Raw genomic sequence first — 22,591 nt, 5'->3', positions numbered from 1 at the left:
TTTTATTAGCATTTTCCCTTTAACTAATTGACAATTCTCTCATTAAAAGGCTTTAATAAGAACTCATGAGCAAATATTCTAAAGCATTTATCTATACAAAATAAATGATGCCCTGATAGAAACAGAAAATATCCAACAATCATGGTATCTTATGTAGCACCTGGTTTCCGGTATGTGAATTTTATTTGAGTATTTCCCTATTTTAGCCTTGGACTCGGCGAGTCATAGGTCCGACTCGCCGAGTAGGGACGAGACTCAGGACACGTTTAAGTTGGCGACTCGGCGAGTCCATATCCCGGACTCGGCGAGTCACCGCTGCTGGATGAAACCCTAAATTTCAAGGGTTTGCACCCTATTTAAACCCTCATTCCGCCCCAAACTCGTCCCCATTCACCCCCAAAACTCCCGACATCGTTTATACCCTTATTTCCTTGAGAGATTGAAGTGTTTTGGAGTGTTCTTGAAGATTTTGAGGAGAAAGAGGAGTAGATCAAGAAGAGGAGAAGGAGACCGGGCATCTTTGTGTCATCTCAACGTTTTCCTTGAGGTATAGCTCGTTTCCCCTCTGTTTTCAAGCTTGTAATCTCTTTTAGCTTCATAGGAGTCCTTCTTGGGCTCTTCCCCAAGCTTGTTTGTGCTTTGTGGGTTGTAATAAGTTGTTAGCCTTTAGATCTAGGCATGATTTAGTCGCTGGAGCTTGGATCTAATGCCTTTATGGGGTCATATTGCATGAAAGCCCTAGATCTACCTCTTTTGGTGCACTTTGAGCCTTAAAATCCATATTGGTGAATATCTACACGTAAAGTTGGAAACTTTACGCGTGATTTGTGTCCTAGAAGCCCAGATCTGTGAATGGCATGGACTGGAATCGAGCAAATCATTGTATTTGATGGATGCATGGCTGCGACTCGGCGAGTCGTATATGTAACTCAACGAGTCTGGTCGCGAGTCACTGAATTGGTCCCTTTATGATGTATCGAGTTGAGCCGTGAGTCACAGCGGGTGACTCGGGGAGTTGGAAGCTGAACTCACCCATGATAGGACTCGGCGAGTCCAAGGCAATCTTCATAGATCAAGAACAGACTCGGCGAGTTGTTCATACAACTCGGCGAGTCTTAGCATAAGTGTTCTTCGGATGAAGATGAACTCGACGAGTTGTTCATACAACTCGGCGAGTAGGATGAAGAGGTTGAACGTCAGTCTAGAAGATGAACTCGTCGAGTCATAGCCTAACTCGACGAGTAGAAACAGGGACTCAGGACAATCGTCTGATAGGGACCCGACGAGTTGGAGAGCCAACTCGGCGAGTCGGGTCAACTGAAAGTTGACTCTGACTTTGACTTAGAGCTAGACCAGGGGTAAAATGGTCATTTTACCCAAAGGACAGTTAGCAGTGTTTGATTGAGTATGTTGTGGGAATTGCAGCCGGAGGATTTCCGGAGCAGCAACAGTCAGTTAGTTCCCGATCAGTTCAGCAACTACTTTGAGGTGAGTTACCTTCCAGTAGTGGTGGGTCTAAGGCCACAATGCCGGCCCACCAGTAGGAGACGTAGGATAGATGATTGTCTTTGTGATATCATCTAGGTTTGCTATTACCTGATATGTTATATGCTATCATGATACGTTATATGCGATAGTAGTAGAGTTCGGTTGTTAGGACCGCAGGGTAGTCAGACACCCTAGAAACGTCTGACAGTATGTGATGATATGTTTGTATGTTGGCCTGTTATGTTATGCGATAGAGGTAGCGGGAGGGGACCAGTCCCCGAGGATCGGTTGTTAGGACCGATGGGTAGTCAGCACCCCAGAATGGCTTGACATGGGTAGTCAGCACCCCAGAATGGCTTGACACGGGTAGGACGGCACCCCAGAATGGCCGTATGGGTAGGTCGGCACCCCAGAATGGCCGTACCGGGTAGTCAGGCACCCCATAATAGTCTGGCAGTACGTATGTTATGTGTTTGTATGGTATGTGGTACGTTGGGGGAACTCACTAAGCTTTGTGCTTACGTTTACAGTTTTGTTTTCAGGTACCTCTTCACCGAAGGGGAAGGAGCCGGCGCGGTAGCGGCACATCATGCACACACTCTGATTTCCGCATTTACGAGATTCACTGGGATTGTACTCTGATATTTTGATGGGATGTATGGTTTGACTTTTTAAAACATGGTTTGCGATGTGTTATGGTGTGATCAAACAATGTTTTTATTTATTAATGTTTTCTAAAGTAATATTTTAAAATGAAATTTTCGGACATGAAAATTGGGTCGTTACATCTTAGTTGATTAAGTTTCAGTAACAACTGCCAATTTCACTGTTACTCCGGAGACTTGAGAGATTGTGCACCCACGTATTCATAGCTAAATAACTCCCCCTCCAAGAAACTAGGAACATTGACCCATGGTTGACTATCGATAACAGTAACCATTGTTATGACAAAAGTATACAATCAACAAGACTAATAGAAATAAAACAAAACGATATATATATATATATATATATATATATATATGTGTGTGTGTGTGTGTGTGTGTGTGTATGTGTGTGTGTAATATACAAGAATCGGTTTACAGAAAACATACTTGAAGATTTATGTTTACAATAGAAACACAAAAGCAAAATTATGTAGATTGAGGCCTGCAAATTGCAGTGTCCTAAGACAGAAATTTCCCTGGTTAGGATCTGTCTAGAGGATACAACAATCAATTAGGGGTGTAAACGAGCTGAGCCGAGCCCGAGCCTAACCAAGCTCGAGCTTGGCTCGTTTAATTTTGAAGAAGCTCGAGCTCGAGCTCGATTCGAGCTTTAAAATGAAGCTCGAGCTCGGCTCGTGAACAATTTAGTGAGCTCGTGAGCGTAAACGAGCTTATACGAGCCTATATATATATATATACACACACACACACACACACACACACACACACACACACATATATATATATATATATATATATATATATATATATATAGGCTCGTTTAGGCTCTTTTAGGCTCGCGAGCCCACTAATTGAAGCTCGGCTCGAGCTTGTTTAATAAACGAGCCTCATATTTGGGCTCGAGCTCGGCTCGGGCTCGTTTAATTCGATCTCGAGTCGAGCTTTTAGCGAGTCGATCCTGAGTAGCTCGCGAGTAGCTCGGCTCACTTACACCCCTACAATCAATCCAAGAAGTAATCTTGAATCTGTCGAAATTTCTATGTCCCCTTCATCTTCAGGAAGAACAAATTTTGAAGAGAATTTATGGTGATTGTTTCTGTCACCCCTCACAAATGACAGAAAACATGTATTTATAGGTATTGATTATGACAGTTAAAAACTGTCAAAACCGAAAATAACTTACAAATATCTGTCATTTAGTGATTACTAATTTATTAAAAAATAAAGAATAAAAATTAAATTCGTAATTAAAAATTATGTAATTAATCAGGAAGACCCCGGACCATTAAATATTCTCTTGATATTAACCTATTTTGAGTTCAATTAGGCTAATTCTACACCACAACCCAAACCTAATATGTTTAACTCATTATTTAACCCATTTAATTAAATGAGTGAAACAAGACATATAAAATGGGTCTCTTCCACCAATCAAAGTTCCAACAACCATAAACAACATATGAAAACCCAGATTCCAAGAAGCTTCAACGAATCTGTATTTCTCAATCTTTGATCGTGAAATAGAAACAAGCAAGCATCAATAATATGCATATATTCGTTACAAAACAAAAAACTTACAATTAACTATTACTAAAGAAGAGTAAAATTACATATTTACATTACTAAGCTTGATGGATCATAAAAAAAAAAATCTAGAACTTGTGAAGCATCTGAGAAAGACGTACGCAACTGCTTTCTCTCTCTCTACTCTCCACAATTATGAAATTCAAATCTTGAAGAAGAAGAAGAAGAAAATAGATTCAGCTTTGAGAGAGGGAAATATGCGTGAAATTATGGATATAGTTTCATCCAACATATTTATCACGACCTTTAAACTGTTTAAACAGTTCCACCACCCATGGCAATTTCCAAGACTTCTCGAGGAGATAAGAGCTTGATGCACCATACCCTTTTTACAAACACCCTGAAATGCATACACGAAAATCAAATTCATAAAATATTATATACCATGACAAATATCTAATGAACAAAGACGAAGGCTTATGTTTCTTTTTGCAAAACATAAGCGTTCAATGAAAATTGGATGAGAGGAAACCAAACCAAGAGAACGCCACAAGGCCACAACAATAGATAAAGAAATACTACAAAAAGTCATTAAACTGACGCCTTGACGAAGAAACCACTCCGAAATTGTCAACAAAGAAACTTAAATAATATTTTGAATTAATTCTAAAAAAAACACATTAAGATTCAAGTGTAAAAGCATATTTGTCAACTGTTTGTGTGATCTAATTAAAAGCATATTTGTCAATTGTCATGATTCAAGAGTAATCAAAATACACATGTGTACGTAATAGTGTCTCTAATGAAAAACCATCGTTTTCATGGGAGATATTACATCGAGTAGATTGTGGACTTACTCCCAAGGATCATCCCCAAGAAGGAGAGTGTCATTGTCATGATCCAGAAAGGCAAGTTGCCAGCCACTTCTCAGTGCATAGTCCAGTTGACCCTCCATTCCAAAGATCCGACCCAATTCTTGTTTAAGATAATAAAACCCTGAATATGCACTAATATCAATTGACCTTTCAACTTCTCCTCTCTTGTACACCTACACCAATCCAAATAACAGTTTTATATTCTAACACTTCCAATATATAAAAGAGAGACAAAAAGACAAGAGATTAAAACAAGCCCACTTTCTAAACAGATAGCAAACCTTGACATAGGTCGGCATTTGCTGAAACCTTTGTGGTGGTGGGACCCGAACACTGCTGTTCAAGTAACCATTTTCGTTTATGGCCAAATCAAGGGAGTTCAAATTCACAGGTTTAACTCCAACTGATTGGAAAACATTCGAACCAGAAAACCCTGAAACCAGGTCTTGTGTACGATCGTCATGGCCTACATATGCAGTAATATCATTTGCTCCTCTCTTGTAGATCACCTAATCAATCCAAAATACAGTTTCGATTAATTAAGTATTGATGGGTGTTATATATTATATCATTAAAGGCCTACATATGCATTAAACCAACTCAGATTCAGGATTAGATACTCAAGAAATTAATCATACCCCATGATTTAATTAAAGTATAACCTGCTGAACTTCATGCTCATCAGGACCTTCAGATGCCTCACTTTGAGATGGTTCTCGTCTACATACGCCGTTGACCGATGGTGGCTGTCCGTCGCTGTACATCTGACTACTGCCGGATGGTTCAGAAACGACGATTTGCCTTACATTTCCGATGGACGGTGGCTGAGCACCGCTACTGTACGACATGGCAAGATCTGACTGAGATCGCGTCTCACAGGTCCAACTGTCGATGTTCATCATGGTATGGCTATCCATGCGTATATTACGGGAAACCCCATGGGTATAAGCATCCATTGCATCAATAAGATGGAAATGCGTTGCCGGAATACATATTGCAGATGGGTAGAGTTGGATTTGCATACGTTACACTGACTGTTTCCAATAAGGGTAGAAAACAGAGTGCCGTGTTTCAACTATTGATGTCACGGTCGAGAAGTAAAGAGAGAAAGAGATTGGACTAATTTTTTTTTTTTTTTTTTTCATGAATCTTTGGACTAATTTTTTTTTCATGGCTTCAAAGGAGTGATGGTGATATATGACGGTGAACTAGGCTCCACCAATTTTACTATTCATGACGTGGTAAAAAAGTAAAGAAAAAAAGAGAGTGGGACTAATATTTTTATTTATTTATCTTAGATATTCCGATGGAAATTTATTTTAGTGGTATTTTTTATTGATTCATCGTTTAGCGATTTTTTTTTTTTTTTTTTTAAATTTATTTATTGATTCATGGTTTAGAGGTTTTTTTATTGATTCATCATTTATTTTTATTTACTATCATTAGAGTTAATTGTTTTTTTTATATATTTATATTAATTTATAACCCGTGAGATCACGGTTATAAAAATAATTAAACTTTTATAGTGAAAACTCAAAATTATTAATCAAATATTTTAAATAAATTATTAATTAAAAGATATTTTTTTAGTTATATAAAATTATAATTATTAATTTAAATAAATATATAAATTATATCATCTTATAATTTGTATTAATTTTATTTTAATTTTATTATAATGTTATTAATTTAATATAATTAGACTTGGAAATTTAAAATTTAAAATTTAAATTTAAGAATTAATATGTTAATAAATGACATGCATTAATTAGGAAGACTAATATCAAAAGTAGAATAAAATATGTATTTATTAAAAGACCTAATAAGATGACACATATCAAAAGGAGATTAAAATTATTCTTTTATTAGAATAGGAAGATTAATTATTTAATATATTTTTTATGGTCAATATAATAAAGCTTTAAACTATTAATTATTTTATTAACATATTTTATTTTTACCGTTTTAATTATATTTAGTTTTAAATATTTGAAAAATTACAAATATAGTCAAATACCTTAATTACTTTGGGAAAATAGTAAAAAAAAAAAAAAAAAAAAAAAAAAACCCTCAAATTACATTTTTATCCACTAAAATCACAGATGTATTAAGCACATCCTCAATTTTAACAAGCCATTTGCGAACGTACAAGTCACTAAAGCATGATTGTGCTTTAGTGACTTGTACGTTCGCAGATGAACTAGTCCATATGCGATTTTGTTAACCCATTTGTGATTTCGAGCAAAACAGTTATAAAAACATAAATTTTTTATTTTTATTTCATTTTCCACATTTTTTTTGTTGGAAAACTCTCTTTGTGGGAAGCATTATGGACAATTTCATGAAAAATCCCGATAATATGGTAAGATCTTTACTCATTTTGTGTTTTAAATCATCATTTATCAACTTTAGGCTTTGTTTATGATTTATTTTGAAAAACTTTGAAAAAAAAACGAAACTTTATTGTATTTTATTATTCGATTTTCTTAGATCTATGTGTTATATTTGATAGTTAGTGGATTTTATTAGTAGCCTTGAGGTTTTGATGGTATTTGATAAGTAGATGTTCAATTGTACAAGTGTATAATGCGTAAATTGTGTATTTCGTGGTTGTACATCTAGTATTTTTTTGTTTATATGTTTAATAATATGATTTTTTGATATAATAATGATTATTGCTATTTGATAATGTTGTACATTTTCATTTTGATGTTGTATATATAGTTTAGCAAAAAATATTTATTGGTGATGTTATAAAAATGCTTATAAATAGAAATGTTTTTTTTTATATATAATTGGTTTACTCATCCTGGTTATAAATAGCCATTTTGTTTATTTTGTGATTGTAATTACCAATTTTTTTTTTTTAAATATAATAGTTTATAAGTTGTGTTTTTGTTACAATAATATGTTTTCTAACATGTTATATTTCAACATGATTATACAAATCTAAATGTTAAAGTTGTTAATCTAAAGGATCAGGATATAACATATAGCAAGTATTTGAAGTATGACATGGTGTGCGACGGAAATGTTTTAGAAACACTGTGTTTGGTGACTTGTTGGACGTTTCTCAATTACAAGGGGACGAGTTGTTGTTTCATAAAATGTTTCTTCATCAGTTATGACCGGATGCAGTGGTATTTGCAGATGGTATAAAATAGTTTTAAATTGGGGGATAGTAAAATGGTTTATGGCCCAGAAGAGTTTTCTTTGATAACCGGGTTTAATTTTGAAGTTTATCCAAAAATGATTTGAAAAAAATGTCAGAAAAAAATAGTAGTAAATTTTTTTTATTGCGGGAACATCTCTTTCCGAGCCACACAAATAGTTTGGTGAAAATATGTGATTTGAGAAGTTTTGTTTTAAAGCAGTCTTTATTAGCAGCTACCGATGATGATGCAGTTAGAGTATGTCTCATATACGTTTTGTGTGAAGGCTTTTGGGAAAAGAAGCAAATGATCGTGTGCCACAAGACTAGTTTTTTTTGCTGAGAATTTGGATGGGTGGAACAGGTATGATTTGTCGACTTTGAAAGTTTTATATTTTTTTATGATAATGTTATATTATAATTAAAAAAAAAAATTATTGTAGTTTTGTTTGGGGTAGCTATCTGTGGGAGTCCACCTATGATGATCTTGAGGATACATGGAACAAGATCAATAAATATTTATCACTACCTGAGTCTAGTGTTGTAAAACTCACCCAAATTGGCCGATTACTTCTCTGAGTACTTGCTACTCGACCCCTTACCGAGGCGAGTTACAGAATTATGAGTACTCCCCGATCGGTCACTTACTGAACTGAGCAGTGTTGTAAAATTCGGTCAACTCAATGATTAACATGTATAATATACTTTATGATCTATTATTTAACACACATGTGATAATTACTACATATATATATCTTGAATTTTAGTAATTATTCACGAAGTGAGACCGTTATGTGTTTTTGAGTTTTTATGTATTCACTGTCACAACTAGGAAATTCGATGCCTTGTAAACATGGAACAATGATAACAAATGTGAACCAACAATGTGAAAGCATGTATGATGCTTATTTTATAACAACAAAACTTCATCAAATACTTCATTCTAGCCCTACAAATGGTCAACAAAGAATTGGAAACCTTTGAAATTCCAATTTGAGTTCACTTTGAAGTAGGACTTCCTTATTGGACCTAATGGACTAATGAGCTTCCAATTTAACTATCTTGAACCTAGAACTCTCAAGTGAGCCCTAATTGGACCCATATACATGAAAGTTAACACATTTGGGACTTAGGAGCCCAAAATACACTAGGTTAACTTAAATGGGCCTTAATGGGTCACAATCAATTTAATTTAGCCCTAATATGTCATAAAAATCATATTTTTATTTATTTGGGCCAAAAATCACCTAACTTAACCATAAAATGGGCTTAATCATTCAAAGCCCAAAAACCTTCTCTTTCCCTCTCCATTTTCAGCCCAAACCCATAAGAGAAAGAAGAGTTGACTTTCTCATTGCCACCTCATTTTTACACAAAGGATTTCCATGCAACTCTCATGCCTCCATGCAACAATCCCATCATCCTTCTCTCTTCTTCTCTCTTTCTTCCTCTCGGTCGGACCCAAACACTCACACACACACACTTCACTCAAAATTCTCTCAAGGAAACTCTCTCCACTCCTCTCCAAATTTTCGAGATTTAAGAGACTTTCAAAGAGATTCTTCCACAAAAATCATCATCCAGGGTAAGTTGATGTTTGATCCATGCTTTAACTCACTTCTTTTCATCAAAAATCATCTATTAATCCATTCAAATTCATGATCTTGCATCTTCGAACACACTAAGTTAGAGATCCATCGAAGAAACTTGCTAGGGCCGAAAATAGCACCAAACTTCTCCCAATCTTCTTCAAAACCGAAACCACAACTCAAGGTGAGCTTCATACCCCTTTCTTTTCGGTTTTCATGAGTTTTATGGGGGAGAATACAAGAAAATGTGTAGATCTATGTGTATGTGTATGCTATGTGTGATTTTATGCATGTATGTATGTGATTTCATGTGTTTTTGTGAGGAATATGTTAACAAAAGGGGTGTAAACCCGAGATCTATGACATGAGAAAGGAAAAAAAAATATAATTTAATCTATTTTACACCAAACAAGTCAAGAATGATGGTTTATAAGGTTATGATGAACATATTCTAACATAAAACCCATTTTAGGGCTTAAATTGTCAAAAATACAAAACTTGGGTTACAAATCGACAGGTCACGGTTTCTTGAGGGTCAGAAGGGTCAAAACAATTTCTATAATCATTTTTCTTAATAATAGAATTTTCAAGGGACTTAAAATGTAATTTTTTAGCTTAATGGGCTAATTTTGGGCTTTTCGGCCCAATAAGCCTCAAAATGCGAAAATGATAAATTTAAGGGTCTGAAATGAAATTTTCGGTAAAACAACGGGTAATTAGCATAACAAAATATTTTAAGGGTCAAAAATGGTTTTCACTGTCAAAAAGGACCAAAAATGCAAAGTTTTTAAATTTTGGGCCAAAACTATACAAGTTGAGAAAAATGGGGTTCTAACCAAGAAACACCATTCTGGAAGGGTTGAACCTGCCAACAAAATAAATTTTGGATTAGAACTGTCTTTTCAACAAGTTCATGATACAAAAGTGTCAAGAAAATGTATTAAGGAACTAAAAATGAAATTCTTTTATATAGAAGGACCAAAAGTGTTATTTTTATAAAAGAGGGGTAGTGAAAAGGTCAAATTCCAATTTTAGACAAATTAATTCATTAATACAAAATACAAGATCCACGACTACCAACGAAACAGAAAACAAATACACTTTCAACAACAAATATCGTTACAAACAAAGTGATTTGGTCTTGAATCAATACAAAACAGCAAGCGCTAAACCAAACCACCTAAATAAATACACGATAACTACGATGAGCCAATTTACAAACTTTGGGCTTGGAGGTTTCAAATCATGCTTGTTGGGCCTTGCTAGCCCATTAACATGATCTTTGGGCCCAAAAGGAATATGCTTATGTGCTATTGGGCCTCCTATGACCCGATTTCATGTAAAAGGACTTCAATGGCTCTAATGTGCTATTGGGCCCTAGTGGCCCATTAGTGTTGCTAGTGAGGTCAAGAAATCAAATGCGAGTTGGGCCAACGTGCCTTTCGCATCCCCGACAGCCTAAAATAACTCATGGAACTAACACGACTTCGTACTCCCCCTTTTCCTCGTTTATTAAGCTTACGAGTAATCAAGATAAACAGATTCAGGATGTTAATCAAGAGTAATCATGGTTATGGATTAAGTGAGTAGTAACGGGCGACGCCTTTAAGGATCGTTCGAAAACTGTAGTTATAAACTAGTCATTTTCTAATGCGTGGTTATAACAACTCACAAACCCAAATTAATTCGACGCAACCCGAGTAATCAAAATCATTCATCGTGATGGTATAACAAGTGAGAAATCACTGTATTTTATGTATTGGGAAAACATCGGGTTTTCCTGGGAAGTTCAGCATCTTCACTTGCGCGATTAATACTAAAGTTCAACATTTATACATGTTTTAAAAATCAACAAGCATATATTTACGGATCTTCACACTTTTATTTTATAAACAACGATATTTTCAAAAAATATCGGTTTTTCTGGGTTTTACAAACTGCACCAAATCATTTTATCACAACATTGCTTATGAACTCACCAACATTTCATATGTTGACGTTTTTCAAATTAACTTGTATTCTCAGGTAACAGGTAAACCGAAGAATAAGTACCAAGTAATGTCTGAGTGTTTTGCTTATGATATCTATCAGATAATCTATGTTATGAATTTGAAATGTTCAAAACAATGTACTGGATGTAAACAATATCAGTTGTATTATTTTAATGCATGGTGATGATTTATGTTAAGATTCATGTATATTCATTATGATGGTATTCAATTTAAGTCACAAGAGCCCTCGGACGTTCCGCCGTCTGGTTCGGGGGTGTGACATTCACATGTATCTAATTTTGTTATATATATCAATCAACTTACGATTTTGACATATGTAATTTCCCTAAAAATATTTCTACATGAATTTATCCGAGTACTCGCCACTCGGTAGTCGACCGAACATGTACCGAGTAACAAGTTCTACAACCTTGCACGAGCCTCTTCAACCTTTCAAATACTCTGTGTCGGGATTTACCACGTCATTTAGGGTATACAAATATAAAGTTATTTTTAAGATATAACAAGTATTTTAGTTGTTATAATTGTTATTAATATAATTGCTAAAATTATAGATATGACTCTATGAGATGCTTCCATCTGTTCGAGGTAGTGGTTTTGCGTTGCAAAAAAACTAAGATACACCTCGGATGAAAATAGTGGAGTGTACCAAAAAATTGAAATGTGTTGATGTGAACAAGATTTTTGATATGACAAAGGTTTTTATATTTTATTTTATTTATTTAAATTTTATGTTTGAACTTTTACCTACATTATAAATATGTTAGTTTGTTTTAGGAGGGACGAAGACCAATACATAGCATGACACCGAGTGATGATGAGGGAAGGTCTTCTTATTATATGTCATGTTAAGAGTATGTATATGGTGAACCACATTCAGTTCCATCCCCAGTACGAAACCATCTTAGGAGACAAGACGAATATTCGTGTAGTGTATCTTCTAGTGATCTCTCCCACAGTAGAGGTTGGCGAAGTGGGAAACCAAGTTTAGAACATTTGGTGAAACGATTATTAAACTCGAACAATAGGTGTATAGGAACCAAGAACGCACCTAGGTGATTGTAGAGGAAGTGGATGACGAAAGTATATGGAACAACATAAGTTTTGATGAATCAGCAAAATTTCAAACAAAATTTTCTTTGGATAACCCGTCGGTGAAAGCCTTTACACCACCGACGAACGACCCATAATTCCCCCACACATTGTGATGAATCCTTGCATCATCCTACACAACATGCTGACAACCCCTCGCACCATCGACTGTCACCCTTTGTTTCTAAAAGAGTTGGGTCTATTTGGTTTTTGATCTATTTCAAAAGAGTAAAATCTACAAAAATTAGTTTTACCATGTTTTTGTAAATAAAACTGAAATCACAACACTTTGGTAATTTCTTTTTAAAAGTATTATCCTTGGGTAGATTATGGCACATGGTGTGAGAGTGGATGGGAAACTTGGTGCATTGGTATCGATGGGAACACCGCCCCCAACCACTCAGTTTCACAAAAAAAAAAAAAAAAAAAAAAAACTCTTGCAGATGCATTGTTGTCTCGATGCAACATGGAGAGAACGAATAAAAAAAATACCAAATAGAGGGAGAAGCAGAACACAACTCATTCGGTTTGGTACAATAAATACCTTAAGGGTAAGCGGGATCATGCCATGGGATCTTAAGTTTTTCATCAAATTGTAAATATTGGTTACATCGTATAACAAGGTTTAAAATCTATGATGTCGTTAGTAGTTTTTAATTTTATAAAACCACACAACGGGGCGCGAATAACGATTTGTAAATACAAAAACGACAGCTGAAAACACACTACATCCCACCTTTATATTAATTAGGTAATTTAATACATTTCGTGTATTTTTTTATCATATTAAAGAATACTTAAATATTTTTGCATGAATTTAACTAAGTGTGACATCCCCATTTTTACGTCCAGAAAAGACCGATTTTGTTTATGTTTCTATTAGTCAAATCTTACAAATCGGTCCGAAAAGAATATTAAATGTGATGGATGGATTGGCTTCGATTTTATTAGAAGTTTATTAAGTTGAGAGTCCAGCTTAAGACTCGCACAAAAAGAAGCGTTTATAGGGAGACAGCCCAAATTTTAAATTAGTTTGCATTTTTTTTCGTTTTAGTTTTTATTTATTTATTTTTTTTTAGTTTTAGTTTAGTTTTTGAATAAAAGTGCTCTTGATGATTCTTATTTTTGTTGCAAGAGAATTTAAGCTAAGAAATTGATGATGGGAAAAAATGCAAGCGTGGGGTGAAGAATTACGAGAAGAATGCAAGAAGCGTGACACACAAATAAGTATGGGGTATACATTCGACATGGAGAAGACCAAAGAAACTGATACAAGGGATCGGTCGATAAATTAGCTACTTCGAGACTAGTCGATTCATTCAGCGATGAAGAATTAAGAGTTTTCACGAAGATGCGACGCGAGCCTAGCTACCTTGAGACGCGCACTTTTTATTACATCGCGACTACTTTCCTAACATGAAGATCATGACGCACCAATTCTCACTACGCGTCGTGACAAATACTTTTTCGTGAGTTCCAGATTTTACGAGGACCACGTCGTGGCCTATTATTTGCCACGACGTGGCAACGCCCCAATCAATTTTTTGAGCTATGAAGATCAGTTGTCCACCTCATGTTAATACACCATGCGTCCACTCTTTTCAACAAGGATGTTCAGTTTCAGGAGTGTTCTAACAGACAAATTCAAGCTAGTATCAACAAGCAACCCACAACAGTCAACCAATCTCGTGATTACATAACCGAGGCGAGTTTGTTCATTTTCTCCCTCTTATATTTTATAAGCTTTTAATTGTTTTTATAGAATGAGGGTGTTGTATAATTGAAGTGTTGGGTAGGAAATTGATAAAGGAAATAGCATGCTAGATTCAAATACAAATATATATATATATATATATATATATATATATATATGCTAGATTTAAAAAAAACAACAAAGACATAGACTTTAAAAAATGGTCTAAATTAGAAAATTTTATAAAAATTTAAAATTTTGCTTATGTTAGAACTAAGTTTGCTAGTATTGTTATAGTATATTTGTGGCTTCCCAGTGCTAGTGAAATCATGATACAAAAAAGCGAACTTGTGTAGTTTGAGGGACATAATATGTTTTGCATCGTGTACTTGAAATATATACATAAAAGCTTCTGTAGTCATTACACTTTAGACCAATACCTTTAACCAATAAAGGTTGAGTCTAAGTTCCCTTGTGTAAGCATCTGTTTTTCTTTTTGGTTTTTAGTTTGAGAGCAAAAAGGTGAGATATGAAAAAAAAATGAAAAAAGTTGTGAAAAAAAAGAAAAAAAGAAAAAAAAAAGTTTTCAAAAATTGTTGAGTGAATAAAAGTTTTCAAAGTATGCAAATCTTGAAGAAGTGAAGAATAAGGCAAATTGCCAATGGATTATTTGATTTGTAATTTTTCTTTCTAGGTTATTCTATCATATGTATGCTTTGGGAACTTAACAAAAATTACATCGAGGTTAAGAAAGTTTTCTGAAGATGTATTCGGAGGGATGCAAAAATGAGTTTTGTTCAAAATAAGTGGGGAACGTTTGTGAGGGTTGTGAGTATTTAGGACATGGGAAGTAACTAGGGTCTAGACACAAATATATGCATTAAGGCAAGACATAACTTTGAAATTCAAATTGGGTTATGCAATGTGATGTTGGTGGGCAAAGTTTTGATGTAGCATAATAATGATAATCTAGTTTGCCTGAGGACAAGCAAAAGATAAGTGTGAGGTATTTGATATAACCTTATTTAATTATATATTTTAGGCCATTATCTTAATATATTTGATTAAAATATTATATTTTCATATATAGGATACTTAATATGCTTGAAAATGTTCAATTACAATTAAAATGGTAGCTAGGATGCAAAAGGACGAGAGTAGAGCTCAAAAGACACAAAAAGGATGTTGTTGGCAGCTTGACCCCTCATCAGTAGTTTGGTCATATATCACGACTCGTAATTCCAATTAAGTTGATTCAAAATGATCTGAAAACTAAACAAAATTTCGGATGATTTTCGTGTTTGTGCCAAAATGTGAAATCCAACCACCACGACGTGGTAAATGGAAACTTCGCGATTGTTAAGCTGACTTGGAGAATACGGGATATCCATGAAAATGATGACGTGGTGCCTCTTAACCATGTCGTGATGACCAGAATTTGGCAAGTATATATATGTCAAACATTAGGTTGTTTCCAGGAGGTGTAGGCTTTAGGGATGCGATTATTCATCAGGAAAAACCCTCCAAGGGTTGATTTTGAAGTTAGAGATTCAATTAGAGCAAGGATTTAAAGATTCAAGCGCCATTGTATCGAGATTTCACTTGGGGTTTGCTTGATGATCACATCTTGAATTCTTTTGGTGATGTTTTCCTGCTTTAGTTTACTGAATATGGTGTAAAAACCTTTAATTTCACTAGATATTGATGTACCCTTGGTGATATGCTTTGATTTCGTTAGTAGGGTTAACTGAATTTGGTTTTTACTTGTGTTTGATTGGTTGTTTTACCTTTCATGTTAAAGTTATAGTTTTTATTTTTTATTATTGAGTATTATTAGTATTAGTTGATCATTCTATCTTGATGTACTTAAATCATATGAATCTATGATCATTAGGTTTGTATGACTAGGACTTTGATCATAAGCCTAGGGTTAGATAATATTAATCGGTGACTTTGATTGTGTTAGAGAGCATTAGATATCCATTCTATGCTTATATTAGTTGTCATGATCATTGACAAGAAATCACTAGATCATATCGCTCATAGTTCGAATATATTTAATTAATTATATGTTCACTAATTGCATGATTATTGTGTTAGTTGTTCATTAGTTATTAGTACTAGGAAATCTATCAAGATAACTAGTCATGTTACAATTCAGTATTCAATTTATTAATCTATTGCACTTCTAATAAATCAAACATAAAATTTTGGGGATTCGTATTCTAGTGAAAGTACTTCTTATTTATTGTTTCCGTTTAGTTCTTTAGTTTTGTTAATTAATTGAGCGTTAAAACTAGTTTAATGTACTTTACACAAAAACCACATTTTACTTTACTGTTATTAATTTAATTAACATTTGAATTATTTGATTTAAATCATCATGTTCCCTGTGTTCGACACCCTTTCTTACCACAACTATATTACTTCACGACTAGGTACACTACTTATTTGTGTTTAAGACTAGTTGAGATTAGATAAGACTTTATAAATAAAAACTAGTGCATATAAATAAACACTTCAAATGTGAATTAGCCAATGAGGTCTAAATGAAAGTTGTAGTACTCTTTGATATGAAACCGAGGATATAAAAAATGTTGAAAACTAAAATCGTATGCAAACGTTACAATTTTTAGAAAATTGAGAAATTCGAACCATCGAGAACACGACACGTGGCACCACAGATCGGGCGACACGTATCGCCACCAGATGCAACCCTTCCTCCCCAAATTGGAATGACGTGGACCATGGAAATATTGACATGTGGCAGGGCCGCCATACTTTTTCCATACTTCTATATATAGTGCGATTTTTGGCTCATTTTTCCTTACAACTTCTTCCAAACTTTCTCGAGGCCTTGATGTCCGACTTTAGGAATTATTAGGTGTTAGCAGCAAAGCCTTGGAGCACTAGAGAGCCTGGAAAAATAGAGCTTTCATTTTCAAAGTTCTTCCCTCGCAGTTTCAAGTTTTTCACTAAAGAACCTTTAAGTTGAGTTATACTTACCGTGCTTTAATTGTAACTTATATTTATGCCCGTAGTCGTTATTATGAACCTATAAAAAGGTTTATCAGTAATACTATTTGTGATATTGACCGATCTACTTACGAGAGTGGTGTCTAAGTTAGATCTATGAGGTGTTTAAAGTGGATTTTCCAAACGGTACATCTTTTTACCACAACAGATCCTACCTTTGATATGATTTTACTTGGTCGTTCCTTATTAGCTATAATTCAATATTATTTTAGGATTATTGATAATCTGAGTAACCATTATAATAATTATGAATCCTGTAATGATTAAACTTTATAAATATGAACGAATACTAAGTATTAGTAATAATCGTTTTTATGTCGTTTAAAAGGGAAAACTGAAATGTCAGTCATTGAGATGACTTTCCTATGAGTCTTCCATCTTAATCAGGCGAGTGCATAGTTACTTTCAAGAACACGATTTAATACAAGTATTTATTAAAAGTATTAAATATTAGTTGATAGTTTATATCTGAATTATATGCTTATTATCTGGAATATGTGTTAAGTGTATATTTGGTAATACTTACACTGTATGAACCAGATAAAACTATATTTACGTTAAAAGAAATATCTGGAAATAATAAGTGACTATCTTAAAATAAGTATTATTACTTAAAAAGATTAAATGTATACTAAATACTTATTGTTTGAACTTTATGTTAAATGTATGTCTATATAATGATACATATTTTCCTAAATCAGGAATCATATTGGAAATTGATTATAGGTATAGTGGTCATGTCTATTTACAAAATAAGACTCATATAAGATACTTAGTTCAAAGTAAATTGAATAAGTGCTTAGTTATACCCAATATTGTTGTAGTATTGTATAAACAAGAAATTTGTGTTTAAGATGGATTATGGGTTTTATACTCATGTATAGTTACAAACTAAGACTAGAAATGAATGCTTAGTTTAATTAAGTTGGATTTTGTGTAGTCTTATACCAGGGGTGTATGTGAGATTGGAACAAAGAGTAGAGATCTATTATATGACACTGTTGCATGTCAAGGTACAACTTACGTACTAGAGTACTACACTAGTATTCCTCCACTTTTCGGACAACTAGAAATGGTGGGTCTGCAACCGATTAGGTATGTTTGGTTATTTGCTATAGTAAGATGAAAACACCTGACTAATCTAGAAAGTCTCATGAATTACATTATTAAAGTGGATTTATAACCCACCGACGTATTTTATAACATAATGGGTGTCTAATCCTATAGGTGTTTATACTTTATCCCCCTCATGGTTGCCTTTATTGACTTCCATTGCCAAGGAATTCCCAAAGCAGGAAAGTTTTCTTGTTGCTTACCGTGATCCATTAGGTTAGATCTTAAGGATCAATATTATAGGATCGGTATGTGAGAATCAATGGGATGGGGTAGATTGTTGTGTGGATATCTATGATAAATGATATATTGTTGGTAACTGTCATACCCCTAAACCGAAACGGCGGAAACGTTCAGGGGTGGAGGACGCCATGTATAGTATCACAATAATTGCATCATAGTAATCAAAGTAAACATAACCCTTACATTGAAATATAGGTATTTACATCCGTTTGATACATAGTTTTATACATCAAAAGTATAACAAAATATAAAAGACGTGACTTTATACGCTTCGTCTTGTCAAAATCCTGTTGGAGTACCTGTCTACTGATTTTCTGATTTCCTAAGAAATACAAGCGATTTTGAAAGAGTATCAACATTAAGCTGGTGAGTTCATAAAAATGTTTTTGTAATGAAACACTGTCATTGAATCTGTAAAAATGTTTGTATGCTTCCCAAGAAAATCCAATATTTTCCAACATATATGTTTGTTACTGTGTTCTAAAGTAGTGTATAATGTTTTAGTTCGTATTTCTGGTTACCACCAGTTGTATTGTATATCGTTGTTTTGAATGAAAACCCTGACTATCACCAGTATGTATAGTAGTTTTATTACTTAAAATAAAATTGTGTATTGTATCCCCTGGAATCCTCCAGAGTAATGTATAGTAGTTTTATTAATTAAAATAAAACTAATGAAGAATAAAAATCCCGTAAAGAAAGGTTAGTTTATGCTATTGTGAGTCGTATAACCATGCTTGATATGGCCAATGACCTCTGCGATGTTATTCAAGCGTCGGACGGTATGATATTTGTCACCCCAGACATTCCTACCTAACTGTAGCTAGCAATTTAGGTGTGGGATTGTCAGTCCCGAATAGATCTATTCACAAATCTCACGCTCTCCCTCCAAGAGACTCTGGTTACACTAAATGATAGGATTTATTCCGTACCCCAGATGGTACAATTGAAGAGATGTCTCACAATCCTGTATTAACTAGTTTACATGTAGTTTGTATTGTTCTCTTGTATTTGAATCCTTTTGTATACCTTGTAGAGTAATAATAATTATACTTAAATAATTATTTAGTGTTGTACTCTCGAAATCCGAAAGTAGTATTGTATAAGCTCTGAATTTGTAAAACTGTATATTGAAATCCCAAACTATACCTATTATAGTTTGCATGAATGTTATGTACTTGGTTCATGTATTGATCTGAAAACTATGCAATTTTGGTTGTAAGTTGAAAATGTCCCTTATGCTCAGCATGTTACAAAAGGGATAAATTGTCTAAATATTTTATAAAATATAGAAATCTTTTGGTTGTATCGATTGCATAAGTTTTAAACCCGTTGAAATTATTGTGTATAAATTCACAAAATCATTTGTGTTTGGCTTGTATTCCCCAATGAAAACATTACAAAAAAGATAGTAAAATCATAGGGGTATGAACTCTCTGTTGGTTGCATGAAGGTGTCAGACTGTGAAACTGAAATGAGGACCCTCGAGTTGTTGTACGTGGAATTAACGGAATCCTAATACTAATTAAACATATATATATATATATATATATATATATATATATATATATATATATATATATATATATGCATTTTATTAGCGAAACCATTAATTATAGTGTTGGAAAACACTTTCTTTTGGTTTAGGAATGTTATCGAGATTTGTTTGGATCGGAAAAAATGGGTTTTCAGCTAAGATTCCAATTGGGGTTGATTGCGGTCGTGAAGAGTTTTCGGCTATAAACTGTTCTCGGGCGTGAATGGTTCTCTGTCCTTGAAGGTTTTATGGCCCTTGAATGGTCTACTGCCTATTCTTGGTGTTCTTGAAGAAAATTTGAAAGTTTGAAGGGTTCATGGCCGTGAACTGATTTTGGCCCTTGAAGATTTAAAGGGTTTACGACCGTGAACTCAAGGACAACAATGCTTGATTTGATGAAAAGATGGGTGTTTGATGCTCCAAAATGAGTTCCAAAGTGGATTAAGTGATATATGAAGAGAAAACTTGGGTTTTCAGGCGATGGTTTTTAGAGAGAGAAAGTGTGTTTTTGGCCACAAAAGCTTAAATGAGGGTAGGAACATGTATATATAGGCTGGGTTCATGGTTGGTGGTGGGGTCCACCTAGCCTTGAACGGTTTACGGTTGTGAACACCAATCAGACCGAATTTTACTGATTTCGAAGAAAAACTCAGGTTTTCGCACGATTTTGGTTCCGACTCTTATTTAAATTTAATTATATAAATTAAATGATTTTCCAAACCATAAGAATTTGACGGAACAAAATAAAATTCAAAAATTATTTAATGGAATCGGGTTAACGTTAACGGAAAAAGGTTGGGTTGTCATAGTAACAATTAGTTTTGTAGGTTCATTAATCATGGATTATTATCATAATAAGATTTTAGGATTGAAAACCCCATGTGTCTCACTAGGTTTTCCCAAACATAACCTACTCAAACCATATGCATCACATGTATCATGATTAAAACTGCTGGAACTTGATTAGGTTGTTGAGTGATCAAGAGACAACCTACAATAGTGTTTAGGACCGTTATGTTTTTATGTTGTAACAATGTTATGTATTGATTATGACATCCTTAGAGTTTTTTGTATTTTAAACATCTTTATTTCAATATATATTTTAGTAAAATAAGACAGTTTCCGCAAAATGTTTTATTATACCAAGATTTTCTACAAATAAAAAATAATATGGTTTTGAAAGCATAGAGATTTTTTTTTTGGTTGTGAAAAATAAGGGATGCAGCAAAGCCTCATCCAAGAACACCTTGTAATATATGCATGTCGTATGGCATCGTTTACACACTAAAAAGTAGTTAATTTGGGTGTGACCCCCCTCCCCCCCTTCAGTCTAGACGGTAATCAAATTAACATACCTCTTTGTAAAGGAGTTTGAGACTACCAAATCATGTATAACTGCAAACTCGACTAAAGTACACCCCTCTTCGTTCCTAGTATCAAAACAAAAACCCTAGGGTACATTTGAGCTGAGATGAGCTTGAGCTTGACTAGGCTCAAACCTGACTCGTTTAAAATTTTGGGGCTCGAGCTTGGCTCGTTTCGAGCCTTATGGTATAAAGATCGAGATCGGCTCGAGAAGATTTATACAGGTTTGGGCTCGGTTTGCGTATAGTATAACCTAATTCCCTAAAGTGGTATTTATTAAATAATTATATAAAAATAAAAACAACTATATATATATATATATATATATATATATATATATATATATATATATATATATATATATATATAAGCTCGTTTAGGCCCGCGAGATTAACCAAGCTTGGTAACACAAGCTTAAGCTCGTTTAATAGCAAACCTAATATTAAGTTCGAGCTTGGCTTAGGCTCATTCAAAATCAATATCGAGTTGAGCTTGTAATGAGTCGATCCCGAGTAGCTTAACTTGTTTGCTCCCCTTAAAACCCCATAAACCCCATCATACCCGTCTGTCTCTCTTCATATATATGCATTAAAGTCACCCCTAAGACTATTGTTGATCATCTCGGATGCTCCTAACCAAATCATCTTGTGATTCCCAATAAAAAAACATATTTCTGACTCCTCCAACCTGAGATGCGGGGCATAAGAACACACAATGTTCACCACCTCTTTATAATAAGCTTGGTTGTCATGGTCCTATCATGACACATATTAACTTCTACTATGCTCTTTATGATCTTAGAAGACACCAATACGTCTACACCATTTTTTCCTTTTCAAAGCCTAAATACCACAACTTATACTCATTACCATCCATGGCTAGCGTTCTTTTCCACTTAGTCTCTTGAATACATGAAGTGTCCACATTCCTTTTCTCTAAAACGTATGTCAGTTCCAAAAACTTCACATTCAAGGATCCCATGTTTAAGGTATATAATCTAAGGTGCTATTTGTTTTTAGAAGCAACATATTTGTAGTCCGCGGACAACATTTGTAGACCTCTACGGTAGAAGAGATAGACCAAATGTCTGTAGTCTGCAAGAAGAAGACTATTTGTTTTTTAAAGTCTGCGGACTAATTGATTTTTTTTTAAACTTAGGACTTTGAAAAACAGATTAATAAACAAATTTTAATTATTTATATACA

The 22,591-nt window shown here is 34.1% G+C and overlaps 1 protein-coding gene across 1 annotated transcript; it reads right to left on the bottom strand.

Annotated features, from left to right (window-relative positions):
- Positions 1–3,628: 3,628 nt before the first annotated feature.
- Positions 3,629–5,703, bottom strand: LOC145045449 (auxin response factor 21-like). Its single transcript, XM_078993774.1, has 4 exons — positions 5,218–5,703; positions 4,837–5,064; positions 4,538–4,728; positions 3,629–4,080 (listed from the first exon to the last, which is right to left on the bottom strand). The coding sequence occupies exons 1-4, from the start codon at positions 5,575–5,577 to the stop codon at positions 3,996–3,998; spliced, it is 864 nt and encodes a 287-aa protein (XP_078849900.1). The 5' UTR covers positions 5,578–5,703; the 3' UTR covers positions 3,629–3,995.
- Between the last annotated feature and the right edge of the window lie 16,888 nt (positions 5,704–22,591).

Source organism: Lactuca saligna, chromosome 5 (assembly GCF_052625555.1).
Source record: "Lactuca saligna cultivar CGN05327 chromosome 5, ASM5262555v1, whole genome shotgun sequence".
Lineage (NCBI taxonomy): Eukaryota > Viridiplantae > Streptophyta > Magnoliopsida > Asterales > Asteraceae > Lactuca > Lactuca saligna.
The sequence above is the reverse complement of the archived record's forward strand: the minus strand, read 5'-3'. Positions and strand labels throughout refer to the sequence as shown.